Here is a 19,787-nt window from a genome sequence, read left to right as displayed (position 1 = left end):
CTTTAGTTTATTTTATCCCCGATAGTCTTATCATTTATTATCGTTGTCTTGGCAAATATATTTAGAAGAGAGAGTGATATATATATAAATATATATATATATATATATATATATATATATATATATATATATATATATATATATATATATATATATATATATATATATATATATATATATATATATATTATATATATAATTACATACTTTTGTTAGAAATTAAATATATAAAGCCGAAAGTAAAGTAAAACGAAAAACCAAGGCAAAAGACAAAGACAGTTACAACAAAATATATTATTTTTAGGTGGGAGGGGGGTTGCTTTTTATCCTTTAGCAATACATATATTTTTATGCACTTGAACGATTAAAAGGATATTCTATCCTGGACACTTCGTTACAATAAAGTTTGGTAAGTTTGTCTATGTGCAGTCAATTTTTTGCAAATATTTTTTTCAAAACTAATACACTGTAAATACAAGATATTTCAAATAAATAGGTAAGAAAAATAGAAGAAAATTAAACATATCAATGGGAATGAGAAAGAAATAAAAAGTGAAACACATTTCCAGAAAAAAGAGAGAAAAGGATCTCAATCACTCATTCAAATGTCAAAGTACCCATATCAGTCCTAGCATCGGTGAGAGAATAATAGAATAAAAGTAAAAAAACAAAAATCTGGGCTTAAAAGCTTTTCAAATTACAATTTTGAGTATCAATCCTCTCACCTCACCCTCAGTTTTCTTCGCCCAAAATCATCTTATATTAGTTCTGACTAAAGGTTTGTAAATATTCAGAATAAATTAATATAAAATTCAAAAATACAATACTTTTAGCTTATTGTCAATAGCTTGTAGCTCCATTTCAAAATTTTCTTGTTTCCTTTGGGCCTTTTGAACCTGCTCAAGAGTTCTTGGTTTTTCAGCCTTGGACAGGCTAACAGTTTTCTCTATTAAGCGGTCCTCCGTATCAGCAATATCGCGATTAAATCCATGAATTTCTAGCGCACCTTCCAAGTCCTTACGGTATTCTTCTATGTCTTTCCTTAGTTTCTGCCACCTACAACATTTTAAAAAAATATAAAAGCCAAGAAAAAATAATTCCGTATTTTTTTTTATTTACAATTTAGCTGTTAAGAGGCAATGTTGATGAAATCCACAAAACGAACAGGGCAGAAAATTAAAAAAGAATACCGCTCCAGATAAAGTTTAGGGTTGCCAACTGGACACACTTTATGTTAAAAGGACACATTCTCATGTGCCAGGGCCCAATGACATAAAAGGGGGACAAAATGACACAATCTAGAAATTTGAGACATAAAAGGCCAAAAAACGGACACAGTTTGTAAATTTATGACATGAAACGAAACATTTCCCAGCTGGAAATATATTTTGGTAAAAAGATTCTCACTTTTCACCAAAGTAGTGCTTTTTTTAGCATCCGAGTTTTCCCAGAGATGGCATAAGTAAAGGATTTTCTCCAAATTAAGAGATTTACATGTTTATGTGAGTTTCGTGCTTTCCCACTAGGTGATTTTGTATGGATGTTTTACGTGGATTTTTTTTTGTTTTCCTTATATTTGATGTTAACCGGCCACTTTGAAAGAGGTTTACAAACTGTCTTTTGGTCAATAACACAACTGCAAAAAAATAACCTTTAGTTTTTGAGATTACATGACGGACAAACTTAGCTAAAAATGACACGTTTTTGGATGGCCAAAAAAGTTGGCAACCCTGGTAATATTTAGGTGGAAGTTTAGTATTAAATTTCAAATTTAGCGTCACAGTTAGCAAAACTAATTACAAATAATTTTGTTTTCGTAAATTGTCAGTTTTCACTGTTCGCTTTGCCAATATGACCTATACAGCAGATCTATTCTTATGCAGCTCCAATAGAAGCTACCTTCGTGTTTTTCCGTTTTTCCATCAGGGTTAATTTTGGCGGTAGTTTTATAATTTACGCATGCCCGTCAAACCAATCCCACAAAAACAGCTTCGCAACTTAAAAAAAATAAACCCATTCTTCATTCGGATTCTCGTGCATTTGATGGGAAAATTTTCTGCAGTTTTGGTGGTTTCTTATATGCAACAACATGGACAAATTTCTTAAGTAGATTCTGAAATGGATTTCGTCAAATCAATTTTAAAAGATCTGATAAACGAATCGTATGGATTGTGGCCAAGTCCAAAATCAGTCGAGTTTTCAGCAAATCTTCAAGATTTACCTCTATTCAGCAAATGCTTAAATAGTGCTGTTTTTCACCCGGCCACTTATTCAAGGCCCACAAAAATAATAATTATTACAAATGGAATGCTTTCATCAAAAAGTTGTTAAACAAAATAGGCATTGTCAAAGCATCACAATCACGACCCAGTTAGAATCCGAATCAAAAAGGCAGTAGAAATGGACAAGTATCTTAAAAGCAACATACTTCTCTGAAAAGACCTAATGACCTCCCTCCCGAAATCTAAAACTTTTGACTGTATATTTGCATTACGTGCAACTATGGGTAGAAGACATTTCAAAAGTCGAATATGAGTCATCGTCTTCTTCATTTACCCCATGCACCATTTCACGCTTTGCGTGGGTGTAAGGGGTGCAGAGTTGGAAGAGTTTTTAGTGGCGAAATAGAAATAATACTTTTGTTTTACCTTTTTCCCTCCTTTCATGGATCACATTTCATGATGACCTCTAAGAGCAGGGGCGGATCCAGGATTTTTTTAGGGGGAGGGGGCACAATAGGTTGATCCAAAAAAAATTTTTTAGGGGGGGGGGGCAAAATAGGTTGATCCGATAAACTTGCGTTAGGAGCAAGTTCAATTAACGCAAACTTGAGTTAATTAAGTAAATTAAACCCGATTATATATAACAATGTTAGGAAATGAGAGACGGGCAGCTGTGTTAGGAATTCAATGAGATGCAAAAATATTTGAGCTATTGCCACAATATTACCATAAGTTTTTAACACGTATGTCCGTCTTCCATTTGAATCTTTGGAAGTGAGAGTCAGAGACGGAAAAGCATTGAGTTTTCAAATTTGGGTGCTTTCTACTACGCGATTATCGTTAACGATGGTTATTTTTTTTTTTTTTTTTCCGATATTCAGTTCAGCGTGGCAGAATTTTAAGAAAGCACCCATTGGAAAATTTTTGTTCTGATTTTATAAAATAATTAATGATTTCTGATTCTAATAGGGATTCAAAATGAAAATGGTTGGGACACAATAATTCTTAACCGAATTGAAAGTTGATAGGATTCTGTGTATAAAAAATTCCAATTAATGCACTTGAGAATCTTGAGGTTAATGTGAAAAAATATATTTTTTCATAGAGCCTTCCAGAGGACTTTTGACTTGAAAAGCCATTTATAATAAAGGTTGATCAACTTTGTGACTGCAAAAGTCTTTAGACTAGATTGTTATCATAGTAGTATATTTTTAATAATGTCTTGAATTATTAAATTTGATGCTTGAATGAGACGTTCCACGTCGACGATTATCAAACACAGGAAAAGTTCACGAAGCCCTGCCTCTTAACGTAATTAATTATAGTCACCCGACGTGGAATGCACCCTTGGTAGAGACCCACCAATTTCCCTACATTAAATAATAGCAGATCGTGGATCTAAGATGCTAGTTCAACCATGCCCCTCGAAATGTATTTCAAATTCACTTCTTTTTTTATCCTCTTGTATTAGCTCTCTACTTAGGATGCTTATGAGAAAACATGTGATTAGAATCTTGTGGCTAGAACTATATACAGGACTTCCAAAGATGTGGTTATGTTAATCTTAGAGAGTTGTACATACCTATCGTTAAGTTGAGCTCTTTTCTGTTGAACAACCTTAGTATCACTCCTCCCCTGTTGCACAAGTCTATCAGCACGATCATTAATATCTTTCATACGTGCAGATACAATTTCAATTTCCTGGTCATCTAACTTTCTCTTCAAAGATAAGCAATGCTCGTAGTCCTGACCAACATCACCGGCCTGCACCATAAGTTCTTTATCGCGTATCCATCCTTCCATACTTTCAACACTACTGTTGAATTCAAGAATGTCCTTAGCTTCGTCAAGACCTCTCCCAAAACTGGCCGAGCTTGATAATAATTTGTGCCATTTGCTCATTAGTGATTCCTGTTGAGTTGCAATTGTCCGTGAGCTAGTATGTCCTCCAGTTACAAGGCGATCACCTGCATAAAATTAAGAATTGAAAAAGTGACCCATACTAAGGCAGCGGTCGAACAAGAAGTGGCCAAACGTCGCTAAAATCACTGCTCTTCTTTTTGAAAGTGACTAATATGAAATTTGCAAGTGAATTGTGTGATATTTGGAATCAAACCTAATAACACTTTCCCGAAGACATGACATTATATGGTTTAATTTTTTCCAAAAAGCGTTAAATACCTTTAGACTTTTTCCGAAGACATATTGTTACGTGGTTTAATTCTTCCAAAAAAAAGTTATATATTTTGAAATTCTTCCCGAAGGCAGGACGTTATGTAGTTTAATTCTTCACAAAACATTGTGTATCTTGGAATTTAGCCCAAGGAGAGTGATGTTATATGCTTTAATAAATGTTTTTTTTTTTTTTTAATCGATCATAAATGGAATTTATTAGTTTTATCACAACCTCTAGCAAAATTGGCAAAGTTTGATAATAATTTATGCTATTTACTCATTAGTGCCAGTACTTCAGCGTCCGTCAGCTTGACTCGGCAACAGGTTTGTAGTAGCAGTTAAAATTTTGCAGCTGTTGGAGGGGGCAGGAGCAGGTGCCGCTGTATTTTTTAGGAGCATATTTTTTTCGTTCCAATCTAATTGACAACCTGAGCATCAATTCTATTTATAAAAAGAGACCCTCAAAGTAGCACTAGAAATTTATGATACATACAGAGAAATTTTTTACTTTCGGAACTTGCACCCGGAACTGAAACTATTTTTAGCACTTTCATAAAACAGAGGACTTAAGAGGTCTTAATTTAGAATAGATTTTTACATCATAGTAAATCCGTTGCATAAGTGCTTACACAGAATAAGGCGCAAAATCCGTTGCGCAAGTACTTACAAAGAAGGCACAAAATCCGTCAAGCAAGTGCTTAAACAGAATAAGGCACAAAATCCATTGCACAAATTCTGATACAGAATAAGGCACAAAATCCGTTGCGCAAGAACTTACAAAGAATAGGGCGCAAAATCCATCACGCAAGTACTAAACAGAATAAGGAAAATTCCGTTGCGCAAGTTCTTAAACAGAATACGGCACAAAATCTGTCACGCAAGTACTTAAACAGAATAAGGCAAAAAATCCGTTACGCAAGTTCTTAAACAGAATAAGGCACGAAATCCGTCGCGCAAGTGCTCACGAAGAATAAGGGGTAAAATCCAACGCGCGAGTACTTACAAAGAATAAGGCGCAAAATCCGTCACGCAAGTACTTAAACAGAATAAAGCCCAAAATCCGTTGCACAAGTTCTTAAACAGAATAAGGCACAAAATCCGTTGCGCAAGTTCTTAAACAGAATAAGGCGTGAAATCCAATGCGCAAATACTCACAAAGAATCAGGCGTAAAATCCGTCGCGCAAGTGCTTAAACAGAATAAGGCGCAAAATCCACTGAGCAAATACTTACACAGAATAAGGCACAAAATCCGTCACGCCAGTACTCAAACAGAATAAAGCGCAAAACACGTTGTGCAAGCACTTGCACAGAATAAGGTGCAAAATGAGTTGCGCAAGTACTTACAAAGAATAAGGCGCAAAATCCGTTGCGCAACTACTTTGACCGAATAAGGCGCAAAATCAGTTGCGCAAGTAATTACAAAAGATTATGACACAAAATCCGTCGCGCAAGTACTTACACAGAATAAGGTGCAAAATACCTTGCACAAGTCCTTAAACAAAATAAGGAGCAAAATCTGTTGCGCAAGTACTTACACAGAATAAAGTACAAAATCCGTTACGCAAGTACTTACACAAAATAAGGTGCAACTCCAATTAAAACAAATAAAATACAAAACGCACACATAACTCTTTAAACCAATCAGCTGAATTAATAGAAGTTCTGAGCGTTTTGTATGATCAGAGAATAGGCTTCTTACAAACTTTTCATTCTCTAGTAAAAGCTAAATCAATTACCATATATCAAACAGCTGAAATGTATTAACATCTCGCTTAAGGTGTCTGACGAGAAGAAACATTTTAAACGTGAATCTGAAATCTGAATAGACGCGAAAACGAACTCAGTGAATTTGAGAAGATGGGTCAGAGAATTTTTTACTAAAGATGGATGAGAATGCGAGAAATATACATTTTTCAGCTTTGCCAAAATTCGTACCCAAGGTAAGACGTTTTATGGTTTAATTCTTCCCAAAAAACTTTATACATATCAAGACTTTTCCAGAAGGCATAATGTTGCACGGTTTAATTCTTCCCCAAAAACGTTATATATCTTGAAATTTGTCCCGAAGGCAGGACGTTGTATGGTTTAATTATTCTCAAAAACACTACATATTTTGAAATGTCTCCCAAACCCATAACGTTACATGCTTTAATTGTTCCCAAAAAACCTAGTTTCCCGTTAACAGGTAAGGTAATAGGTTGTCAATTCTGTTATGTACGCGAGGAACTTTTCCAATACCTTTTTCGCGAATAGCATCAACTGTTTTTTGGTGACCAGCCAGCTCAGCATGGAAAGTTTGATACCATTGTAACTTCTTAGCTTTTTCATCCAAATTTGTAACGCCGCCTTTCGCCAATTCAGCATCAATTTTAATTTGTCTTTCATCAATCCACGAATTGGCCTGATATTAAAAGAAACTTAGAAGACACAAAAGGATGAGGAAAATAAAATAAATGAGAAAAATAAAATCGATACCTGTGGATGCTCATTGCTGACTTTTTCTGATATCTTCCTATAATTTTATTAGCTTGAGTCTATTTCAAAAATGCTAAAACCACCCTACCCCTGAAAAGACGAACAAGCACCAACGATTTAGTGATTCCAAGCCAAAGCCCCTCAGGTAGTAGCCAACAATCTTTATTACATCGCTCTTTCAGATATCTTTTAATAAAAACGCATAGTACCCATGGAACCAACATCTAAAATAAAAGTACCTCGAGTCCAAATTTCGAGTGGTCAAAATCCTTTACCCACCAGTCCAAAATATCTAACTATATCTAAAATTCCAAAAAAAGAATTCTAAGAAAATTTTAAGAACATATTATAACTCTATAGAATATATAGAAAGCGCCTAACACTTTGCAGACACCATAGCCTCTATAGAAGAGATAATAGGATAAGTATACAGATTATAGAATAAAAGACTTTAGATTCTTTAATAATAGTAAACAATTTATTTTTGCCTGCTCACAGAAGCAAAAAGAATAAAACGAATACAAGAAAACAACCAAAGAATAAAATTAAAAATAATTTCTTTATTTGCACTTATAGATCAGATGCATGGGCAAAAACTCGAACAATGTTTAAAACGCCTTTTTTCTGCACTTTTTTTTTCCAGTAGATGGCGCCAAGGGCGGATCCAGGATTTTTTTCAGGGGAGGGGGGGTTTACTAATTTTTGACTCAGTTTTCGACTAATTTTACTGATTTTTATCTAGGTTTTACTAATTTTCGATTTATTTTCGACTCGGTCAAAAATTTCGGGGGGGGGGGTTCAAACCGGGTAACCCCCCCCCCCCTGGATACGGCCTTGGATGGCACAATGGAAATTGGGTCTACCACATTTTGAGATTTTAAACGCATGTATTTCTCTCGTAGAGCGGGAAACGAAGCAACAACTTGAGGTAATTGCTATATATATACTGGAACTTTAGTCTATTCGTTTCCGTGAACCAGTGCCACAGCTGCGATACATAAAGCAGATGAGGGAGAGCAACCTCTGTATAAAGCTTTGCAAAGATCTGCCTGTTCAAGCTAAAATTTCAGAGACGAGCTTGCCGTAACAAGAGTGAATGATGTTGGTAATTTTCTCAATGGAGCTAATAGAGTATTCTATAGAGTAAACTATAGAATGTAGTCGCTTTAAGTTCATATTTGGTTCAGTAGCAGTTAAGAGTCGTTACTGTGGAGCAATGGTGCTCTATGAGATTTCAACAAAAATAATTTTCTAGAATAAAATGGTTTCAAGCCCTCATTTAGCGCAGAAATATTTAAAAATCTTTGCTCTATTGCTCCACACGAATTTAAAAACAAATTCAAATGAAATCCAGAATTATTGAATTTATTGATTACAATTACCACCAGTTCGGTTACGGTAGTGCTTAAGAATATTTCCTTTATTACTCCAAAAACTGAAAAAAATTCTGGAATAACTTTATAGAATAAAACGACCTCAAGTCCATTATCAGTGCAATAGTTTTGAAAAACTTCTATTTCCATCACCTCTCTAAATTCTAACGAAGTTTCAGGAGCTTCTGAAAAAAATTTAACCATAACTTGAAATAGTTTTAAAATCTGGCTAGAAATGAATTGCTATTACCCAAAACTCATATGGAAAAAAACTCTTAATTACAAACAAAAAGCTTGTAATCATATTGAAGTATATTTGGCTGAATTAAAATAAAAACCGCAGTTTAGTAAAATAAATCACAGTGGCGAATTTGGTGTTCAATATAAATTAAAACCCAAAATTGCGTATTGCGTGTCGCATACGTGAAAAAAAAATATGAGTAGGCTAATTGGATCTATTCAACAAAAGTTCAAAAATCAATGCATTCCCTTTAACCCTCAGTTTAAGAAAAAAAAAATATAGAACGAATACCAGAAATTTGCAATAAGAGCTGGACTCAGCATCCATTTATATATCTGCACGTACAGGGATATAAGAAAGGGGAGGGAATAAATAGAAATTTCGGCATAAAATGCAATTTACTAATTTGAATAGAAAACAAAAAGAAAATTAGATAAATTATTTAAATTTAGAAAAAAAGTTTACCGTTATTAAGGTATCACCAAAATGTACATTTGTCCTTTTATTTAAAAAAGCCGTAAATGAGTTATCTAATTATTCCCAGTATTTAAGTAAAAAAACATGTGCACCATTTATCTTATGCAACCAAATTGATTTTTTTTTTCTTGTGAATTATTTCTAAGCAAATTAAAGCTTTTCCAATTCAGGATCGGGGCCGACGAGCTCCTGACTACTCTTCTAAGATCAATAGCCCCACACGAGGTTTATCAAATAAGAGAAGATAACGAGACAAATTGCAAACAATCTTGTAATCATTACTTCATAACGACTTGAACTTCGATCCTCCTTCCCCAGAGGAGTCCCATAGCCACTGCACTGTAGTACATTATGTATATTAATCATATAGTACATTATTATTTTGAATGATGGAAAGGCAGTATGGTCTTCGTCATTTTTTATAGTAGGTTTAAGTAAGTTCGTAAGATGGGACAAATAAGATACGATTTATTCATAATTAATAAAAGATACAATGAATACACAGTACTAATAGCCCCAAGGTTCCTAGGCCTATGACGGGGGGGGGAGAAACAAAAGGATTATAGAGATTACAACATCACTCCCCAAAAAAAGAATAGGAGAAAAAAGTCGAATAGATTAAATAAACTAAATATATTAAATAGACTTTAATAAATCCTACACACAAAAAAAGAAAATCACAAAAAAGAGAAGAAGAAAAAAAAAAATCAAATAGGCCATGTTTGATTTAATACATTTTTTGAATAACCTAAACGAGTGGCACCTTCGAGCTGATTTAGGCATTTTGCTCTATACAATATGACTCACCCTTATAGAGTGTATATTATTCCGAAGATGATGATTCTTTTGATCAGAGGTAAAAGATGGTGGAGCTCTAAAAGGATGAGGGAGTCACCGTCAAGCTGAGAAAAAGCAAAATATACACTCTGAACGTATAGTGGTTCAAGATCAAGATCAATAAACTTGTTAAAAAAGTCAACAACATTTTCACGCTAACTTTCATAAAGTACTTTGTGGTGGTCAGAAAGCCATTAAAATTTGCTAATTCTTGTTTTCAGTGTCGACACAATTGACTAGTATGAATAAAGAATTAAGGCTAAATTACCAAATCAGAAAAAAACGATTGTCCGTAATTACCAACTATTCGCTCCCAAGTCTACCTGAGAATCAGCTTTCCTTTGTTTGTATTTGTTAAAAAAGTCAAAACAAAATGTCATTCTCTGAGCAAAAAAAGAAGAAGAAATACTAGTACAAATATATTTCTAGCAAAAAAGAATGGAACAAAAGGCAGTGTTTAACCCCCTCCCCCTCCCTATGGAAAAATCTCAATAGCTTTGCAACGTTTCTTTCTAATTTTCTGTTTTACCTTCTGAAGCGGAATAATTACCTTTTTGGAAAACATAATTCACCTAAATATATATAATCATTTGAATTAAGACAAAAAGTTCGACTTAGATTATTTGTAGTACTTGCCTAAAAAATTTAACTGTTTGCTGGTATACCAAGTCAATAGGCTGAATCTCTCGTTTGAGGGGTCGCAAACCTTCAGTCATGTACATAGAAAACTTTGTTCACTTTATAGGCTTTGTTTTCACGAAACTTTGTTTTCACGAAATGAATATTTTCGAAAAAAAGATATGAAATTTATATCTGTAAAACAGTTTCCTATATACGCAGGCTTTTGTTTCACAGGGGAGGGGTGTCTACACTTTAGCAAAAAGCACATTCGATGTAGGTAAAACTGGTTTTACAAAAGGCCCGCTTTAGAGCAACAAGACTTGAGCTGAGTTTCTTCCTTGCTTCCTCGGTAACATGCAGTGAAGTGGACCGCTCGCTGTTAGCACTACGGCAAGTCAGTTGACCGCAACACTATCTCACCAGAATTGCCAGTCCGCGTGATTCATTACTAGTTTTCATTTTAATCTATCTGAGACCTTTGAGATAACTCAATCCTTCATCAGATTCTTCACTAGACATTTTCTCTGTGGTTAATTTGGCATTTTTCTTTCATTACCTAGTAGGATTTTTTTAAAAAATTTTCTAGCCCACACAAGTATTTTTTAGATTTAAACTTACGATTTTTCATTTTAAACTTAAGGTTAAAAATCTTGTTAGGTAAATTACTAAATATAACCAGGCGTCAGTTGACTGCTTAACATTTAAACCATACACCATACAAAAAGCCTAACAACAACAACAATGAGACGAAGAGACCTTTGATGCAAAACATGGGAGTAAAATATAGTGGTGAAAAGGAGCGTAAAATAACATTTAAAAGATAAATTGTGACGATTCATAAAGCCTCTGAAATTTAAAGTCAAAATATTAATAAAAAATCTTTTCAATAGAGTATCCGAAGCAGAAGTGGTTTTTAGTGGAGAGACTGATGGGGCACTTGCTCCGGGCGCAGAAATTTTAGGGGCACAAAATTTCAAATAAATAATCTAACAGTTTTAATCATTTTGTAATTTTTGAAATTTAATTTTTATTAAAATAGAGCAGAGGGCGCAGTTAATAAATGAAAATGACTAATAAATTATTAATTAATCACTAAGATAAACATAATTTAAAAAATAACTAAATAATGATAATCAAAATAACTACATTAAAATAATTAAACAATAAATTACTAATTCACCCGAAGATCTTCACCCGAATTATACTCCAACGGATCAGAGCCGTGTCATCCTTAGTCATCCAAGAATACCAAGCCGGTTTTCGCCCTGGGAGATCGACCGTTGACCAAATTTTCACTATTCGCCAAATTTTAGAGAAACATCTGAAATTCAGTCGCGACCTGCATCAGCTCTTCATCGACTTTAGGCAAGCATCTGACCTTATTTGGAGAAATGGCCTATGGCATATCCTCCTCCATTACGGAATCCCACGAAACCTAGTAGATCTTATCAAAGATATGTACTCCAAATTTGGGAGTCGCGTCATGACTAGTGGAGGTCTCACTGACAGTTTCCAGACTTCCGCAGGTGTCCTTCAAGGATGCCTCTTGTCTCCTGGTGGAAACAACTTGCGGCGCACATATAGGGGGTGTTCAGACATGATAAGCTAGCCTACGTCGACGATATCGACGAAATGGCTGAAACACACGAGGATCTATAAGCCGTTGCTAACGACGTCCTCGAAGCCACTAGTTCTTTTGGAATGATAATAAATGTATCAAAAACAAAGACTATGTGCTGCTCACGAAAGCCGTAGGATACAGTTAAGCCAGACCTGAAACTTAATGGAGAGAGTATCCAGTGGGTCGACGAGTTCCCATACCTCGGTAGTCTGATAACCAGCGACAACAGTCTATCAAAAGACATTAAAAGACGTCTCGCCCTCGCGAGTTCCAGTTTCAAGGCCCTTATGCCCATATGGCAAAGCAAGGATTTGTCTCTGCGGCTTAAGACACGACTTTTCGATACCCTGATCATCCCCATCGCAATATACTCATGTACTATAAAAAATGACGAAGGCCACACTGCTCATGACGACCTTCAAGGACGGATGGGACTTAAGTCAAGTAAGTCAAATTACTAATTAATAAATAAATTGAAAATAATCCCGTTAATAAATGAAAAGTTTTTATTAAAATTTGGCCTGAAAAGTTTTTGGAAGACGGAGGGGGGGGGGGGGAGCTTGCTAATCAACATTACACCTTGGGCACGAGACAGGCCAGAACTACCACCGATCCGAAGGCTCAGGAGCCAGAGTTGTCTGTAAATTCGATTTGTTCCTTGTTTGACCCATTTGAGAGTTTCTACAGTTACATAATAAGAAAAAATTAGAAACAAATTTGGACTAATTTTAATTCTACGTTTATGCAATAAAAGCATATTTTCAATACAACATAAAAGACTATAGGGGAAAATATTGTCATACAGATACCTTCCACAGGCCGGTCTTACCAAGACCGCTTTTTACATGATACATGCCCAGGCATAATGAAAATCTATAAAATAATTGTTTACAGCCCAAAAAGATAATCAACTTTTTTCCAGGGAAAACTAAACATTCTTTTTTAGAAAACAGAAATAAATCTATTTTAAATGCAGTTCAGAACAGTGTCTATATTTCAGCACCTAAGCAGACACGGTGAAAATTAAAGATATTTTCACTCATGACTCATTGGTTGATTGAGATCAAAGACCAGCAACGAATTTTTGTGTTGTATTTACTCCACTGCGTCTTCTATGAACTTGGCCGAGCTGATTTTTAAAAGTTTTTAAGTCTAAAAAAATGCTGATTTTTTTTCATGCTTCTTTTTTGTATTTATAATTTTAGAAATGAAAATGATCCCCATAATAAAAAAAGGATTAATTTGGCTTATCTTTAAAACTCTCTTTGTTCATCAATTTATCAGGAAATTAGATTGTAAAATAAAATTAACCCAAGTTTTAAAATATTTAATTCATTCCCAAGACCTTGAAACGAACGTCAAATACAATCTTTTAAAATTTTTACATGGTTTTCCTGCTATTTTTTTATGATTATTATTATTTCTGATTCAGTTTTAGATATTTAGACTATCATATTTATTCTTAAAATATTTAAATTTCATCCTTCTTTGCCCCTTATTTCTTATCGACTTTTTTCTATTTGCTGTGTACTTACCTCTGTAACATGCTGAACAAACTGAGCATACAGCAAAGCATCTTGTAGCTTTCGGCGTTTTTGAGCGCACAGTTCTTTGACTTTCACGCGTCGTTGAGTAGCTTCCTTCATATGCTTCTTTACGAGCACTGATTCATAATGATTTTGACTAACCAATTTCTCTCCTTGATCTAAGAAAACGGATAGCTTTTCTTCTTGAGTAACGACAAGCTTCTCAAGTGCTTCATGCTTTTTTAAGGCGTTGCTCACTTCTTCTTCTGTTGTACCCATTTCGCCACTTGAAAAGGCAGCCTGTCACATAAAATATATATATCACATGTTTGGAGTAGAAAAAAGTGATGAGGGGTGATTTGTTGGGATTTTGGAAAACATTAATTTTATTAATATAAAAAATTGTTGTAGATTCATCTGTGTGGATATGAAGCATCGAAATTGTTTTTGGAATAGTTGTACTTTTTCATTTATTTATTTTTTTTGTTTGTGTGTATATGTTTTGTTCGTCATGGCCCGGCTGGTGTTTTTGGAAATAAATATCCTATCATATCATTCAATCAAGCGCACAAGAGTTCACTTCGGGGTGATTATAAATTTTAGACATTGAATCAAAGAATTTGGTTTTGTTTACCAAAAGGCAAACTATGAAAATTACGAGAAAAAAAATCCTAAGACTGTGGGGGGGGGGAGAGGGGACAATACCTGCCCCTGCTTATGTGGCATACAATGTTGTTCAAACTTTTTAGCCTCTCCTCTCACTTACAACAAAACTCGCGTACTACCAAAGAACAAACTCGAGGTCAATAAAAACAAATGAGCAGAAAAGGAATATATATATATATATATATACATTGACCTCTTGTATGATCTCTCTCTCTCTCTCTCCCTCCCTTAGAGTCACCACCTCCTTCCTTTGAGAATCTCAGAGATGGATAACCAGCTTTTTCGAAAAAAATAATGATGCAGTAAACTGTAAGGCGGAATAGATTGCACTAAAATCAAGTAATCAAATAAAGACAAGTGAAAAACACAAAACTAAGCAGACTATTGTGCAGATAATCCAGAGATCCCTTCCTTCAATCGAACATTCATATTATGAGAAGAATTATAATAGTCAGAAAACGACAGGTCTGGAAAATATTAATTTTAGATAAATCAGAGCCTTCTAGCGTTAATTAACACAATCATAAAGTTAATTATAAATACAAAATATGAATAAAATATTAGCTGGATTTTTAATTTATCTTTATTGCATTTGCTTTACATTTACCCTGAAATAAGACAACCACGTTTACATAAACGTCACGACAGGCGTATTTAATAACATTTCTCGAAGTCTAGTCTATGTTTTGCATACAAATACAGCCCGAACTATTTTCTAATAAATTAAAATAGTTTAAAATTTAATTGTCACTTTTTTCAGCCATTTTCAGGTTGGATCCCGAAGAATTTACATCTTCAATTTAAAAACAAACATTATTCAATTAAAATTATATTCACTTTAGCTTTTTATAAGCATTAAAGGTCTGCTGGGCAACACTCCACTTTCAGTGGCGCTAATTGGGGGATTAGGGTAAGGAGAAAAGTGAGAAATCGACTTCTAGATTTAACGTCCTACCCCCCCCCCCCAGCTTAAAGGATTCAAGGGTATTTTAATTTGAAAAACCCCTTTTTTGTATCTTATTGAAGAATTGAAAAAAATTCAGCTGGGCACCCACCTGAATTTTTAAAGTCTAAAATATTTAAAAAATTTCAAAGTCTAAAGTTCTTTAAAGTCACCCTAGACATTAAAAAATACAGTTTGTCCTATCCTCCTCCCTAAATTTTTGTGAATCGACGCCACTGGCACAAGTAGTCTTTACATACTATTAAATCCCATTTAAAACACTTAAGCTTCATTTATTTTCGATTGCTCATTATCTTTTTAGGATTCAACTAGGCTTTTTAGAATCATTTTCTTTTTTTAAAGTTGAAAGCATCGGTGGAAGTCTTCACCGAAGTGTTCACAGACAACAAACCTCTTGTCTGGCAGCAACAACTTCAATCATTTTCGCATCCTTTAAGAAAAACTGCAGGTCTAACTGCTGATCCAAATAAACCTTCTTCTTCTTCCATGACAGATGGAGCCTTTCTCTCTCTTCCAACAGCTCTACAACTTTTTCACTGATCTTTTCACTTGCATAATGATTCTCTTTAACCATTGCTTCCCCCAGGGCTTTGCAACTGAGGTAGCTCTCTTCCCTTGCTTTGATTTCATCGAAGAGGACCTGATGTTCTGCTGCCAATGCTTGTGCTGCCACTGTGTCACTCACTTTTTCTATAGTTGACATTTGGTTACATAGCTGTCGTGACCAACTATTAATGTCTCGAACCTATAAACGAAAATTTCTTTTAAAAAGAGGAAAAAAAGAAGAAGTTAATAAAATGAGGATTTAAATAAAGAGCGTAGTAAAAGTTTTCATGGTGGAAAATTGCGATTTTTTTATGAATCCTCTATGATGCAGGGCTATTAAAAATTAAGGCCCTGATATCCCACAATTCGACTTTTTATCTTACGCACTTTTTGAAGAAATCGAGGGGTAGGCTGAATGTCCCTCAGGATAACGTTTCAGGACTGACGTTCTCCAGGATGACATCCCTCAGAAATGCTGTTTCGGTTGAAAAGAAAGCGTCTGACAATTCTCTTGTTCAAGTACTCAGTGCAGAATTTTCCCCTTATATATTGTTGGACCGTGCCACGTTTCTATATGACAGGTTCTAAATAAACGCACCATGTTTTAAGTTTTACTTTGACTAACGCCGGTAGCCTACTAGTCAACATTGCCCGTCAAAGGGTGGGTAGTATATACATTTGTAGAAAAATTCATCGACATGAAGTTAAATGTTTAGAGACCGTATTCGTATCCAATGAAGCTTTACCAGAGCAGTGGTTTACGTGAACTCAATAAAGTATTACACATTTCAGAACAAACTAATTACAATGTCGAAAGGGACAATTCTATGATATCAAAAAAAAGAAAAAAAGTAAAATTTCCCCTGGAAAATTCTCCCCTGCAGAATATTTTCAACTGTGTATTAATAACGACCATAGTTTCAAATTCAAAATTATTTGAAAAATTCACCCCGAAGACTATTCTCCTTCGGAAAATCCCCCCCCCCACCCATGCAAATTCACCAACCACAGAAAACCCTCCATGGAAAATCAGTCCGTAGAAAATTCCCTCTCCAACTGCGGGAAATCCCTCTCTGCCCCGCAGAAAATCTTCTTCCGACAATTCTCCTTCATTGGGGAATCGAGTCCATAAATCTATGAACACAATAAAACACTGGATCGACGATCTCAAATATTGATTTTTTTTTCAAATGTCCTACTTTCGACGATAGAGTTAATCCCAGACTGAATAACAAAATCAAATAAATAAAGGGATACTCATCTTATATTTAATTAATCGGCCACCCATAGCGCAGCTGATTATCAATTTAAGGTACATTTTAAGGTAATTGATCACAATGAAACATACAACAGATCATGCAATGGAAAAAAATATACATGAAAGAAACCTGTTAAGTTAAATAGTAACTTGTTGAGCTGCTAATCGTTCTTCAACAGCTTTCTGTAACGCTTCATACTATTAGACAGCAACCGCCCGCAGCTCCTACCTAGGAGCAGCTTCTTATCAATCACTCCTACATTAAACAGCATCAACGCAGGGAAACTGAAGCTTTACAAATAGGTTGCAACCAAGAGTTAAAACTAATAACCCTCAGTTTTCCCAAGAAAAGTACCCAAACAAGCAACGCTTAAAAAAAACTACCTGGGAAAGAAATTTTTGAAGCTCAATACTGGCTTGTAGAGCTGCCTGTCGTTCACCAACTGCTGCCTGTAGTGTTTCCCACTGTTTAACAACAACTATTTGCTGCTCTTTGATGTGATCTGCATTTTGACCAGGATATGTACTTTGCAAACGGGCTGCATCATCAATAAGCACCTGCAAAAATATAGCTTAATATTAGTTAGCGCAATTCCAAGTCTGAACTTAAGCAGCTCACTCTTTACCATCTGGTGCATATTTTAGAGTGCTATTTATTTTTCCATGTGTGGCACCCACTCGCATCACCCATAGACACAATTACACCATACTGTACCCCTTTACACAACATGTGGCACGTACCGCATGGTGTAACTGGGTTTTGGAAATGGACAGCCATTTGGCGGTACCATAGACATAAAATTTATAAAGATTACCCAATTTTCGCCTTTTCTCATTAAAGAATCGAGGGATTCGATCTCATCGTTTAGACACCTAAATAATTGAGGCGAATAAAGTTTATTCCTGTGAAACGAATCACTATCGCTAAAAAAAAATCGTTTAGTGGAAGAAGAGAATCGAGCCTCATAAATCCTCACCTACTTAGTCGTCTATATACGATTGATCTATCTATAAACTAATCCTGAACTAGCATTTAATTGCAAATAAAACAGCGCATTAATAAGATAACTAATAATATAGTAATTTTACCAATGCAATGATAATTATTTACTATTCTAAATTGTCAACCAGATTGTAATGTGTCTTATCATAATCAAAAATTATAATTTATTTTCTAAAAAAAAAATCCTGTTTTATACTTCGATATTAAAAAGTGCGTTTTAGTTCGATTGGTTTAATTTTATGACATATTTTCGCAGGTCTATCACATTAGGGATACAACGTATAGCAAAAAGTGATGCCAAATGTCACGGCCTTTTTTTTACCCATTCTTCGCTAATTCAAATTTTGTGCCGATAAAAAGAGCGCAAAAACTGAGTGTTTCTTTTTTTCATGTTTTAAACCAACAAAAATAGCAAAGGTTTTTGAGTTAAAAATTCTTCAACATTTAAATGCTCCGTTTTTCTTAGTTAAAAAGATAATAACTCAATTCTGATTTCAAAACTGACGGATTTTCTTATATGCAGCATTGTCGAAAAGAAAATGGCTTTAAAACTTAGCTTCAATGTCAACTCTAATGCAGCTGTAAATATAGAATTTATGATCAGACTAGCAAACTGATTATAAATACGCTGAAGAATTATTAATAGGTTTTAGTACAATATTCATATGATATAAGAGTCTTGATACAAATTTCTATGCGACAGGGAAACAAAATGTTGCCCCAATTACAATTTGAAGGTTTGGGCTGGCAGTTATCATATGAATATTCCTCCATCAGCCATATATTTTATCTAACCACTTTCCCTGAGAACCTTCTGCTGTTTATATTATAATTAATTAAAAAAAACTATCCGAAAAATACGCTTCTGAAAGAAATGTAAAGACAATTTTAACTAGAGTTCAGCAGATGTAAAGGCCTGTTAATTCAAACTCAAAACGACCAGAATCTATTATCCGCGAATAAATGAAACCCAAAACGAACAGACATTAAATAAACAATCATGAAACAAAGCATCAACCAAGCAATGACATAAATTAATAAATAGATCTTAAAGCGAGTAATGCTTAGATTGAATATGAAAATCTAGCTTAAAACGAAAACAAATATTTTGCTATTAAAGTATAAATGAAACTTAAAACGAACAGAAATTAAATAAAAAATCAATGCGAACAAAACCTACAATATATATTAATGTAAATGAATAAATAGATCTTAAAACGAGTGAAACTTAAATTGAATATGCAAATCAAGTTTTAATCGAATAAAAATAACTACAAACAAGAGTTTGGGTATCGTCTCACTGCAGAAGCCTAAAACCTACTGCGTCATTGGCGCTTTACTGAAAACAATTTTTTGAAATATTTTCACTTTTGTAACTTTAAGAAATCAAGAATTAATTAAGATTTTAGGGAATAAATAGCAGCATATGTAAATTAAATTGACAATGCATAATTTGTTTCAGTAAACTCGTTTGAATTTTTTTTCAGTAAAGTAAAAATTATATTCTGGCTTTTAGAAAGCATGGGGGTTTTGAACCCTACTGACATTAATCTATGCTCGTTTTGAGTTTGACTCTAATATTTATTTTAATTTTTTTTCGTTGTGGGTTTCATTTATTTATTGATACTGATTTGGGGTAGTTGTATGCTTGGTAGATTATATGATAGTCCGGACGCCAGGTGTTGAAAATGTGAACCATACCACGACGGAATGGGGCTGCTACGAGAATTGGCTTACCCTCCACCCCCTAAATTGACCATGCGGATTCAAAAATACCAACG

The 19,787-nt window shown here is 34.4% G+C and overlaps 1 protein-coding gene across 9 annotated transcripts in view; it reads right to left on the bottom strand.

The window, feature by feature from the left end:
- The window catches only part of kst (spectrin beta chain, non-erythrocytic 5 kst), a 333,164-nt gene that overhangs the window by 68,224 nt on the left and 245,153 nt on the right, over nt 1-19,787 (bottom strand). For all 9 annotated transcript variants that reach the window (XM_089085798.1, XM_089085799.1, XM_089085797.1 and 6 more), the window contains 6 exons: nt 17,388-17,561; nt 15,591-15,944; nt 13,579-13,869; nt 6,637-6,799; nt 3,805-4,189; nt 828-1,056 (listed from right to left, as the gene is read on the bottom strand). In XM_089085798.1, coding sequence (XP_088941924.1) covers nt 828-1,056; nt 3,805-4,189; nt 6,637-6,799; nt 13,579-13,869; nt 15,591-15,944; nt 17,388-17,561 — 1,596 coding nt within the window. The remainder of the gene's footprint in view (nt 1-827; nt 1,057-3,804; nt 4,190-6,636; nt 6,800-13,578; nt 13,870-15,590; nt 15,945-17,387; nt 17,562-19,787) is intronic.

The sequence above is a fragment of the Artemia sp. Qi Xiang Cuo genome, chromosome 3 (assembly GCF_049724085.1).
Source record: "Artemia sp. Qi Xiang Cuo chromosome 3, ASM4972408v1, whole genome shotgun sequence".
NCBI lineage: Eukaryota > Metazoa > Arthropoda > Branchiopoda > Anostraca > Artemiidae > Artemia > Artemia sp. Qi Xiang Cuo.
This window is presented reverse-complemented; position numbering and strand designations above follow the sequence as displayed.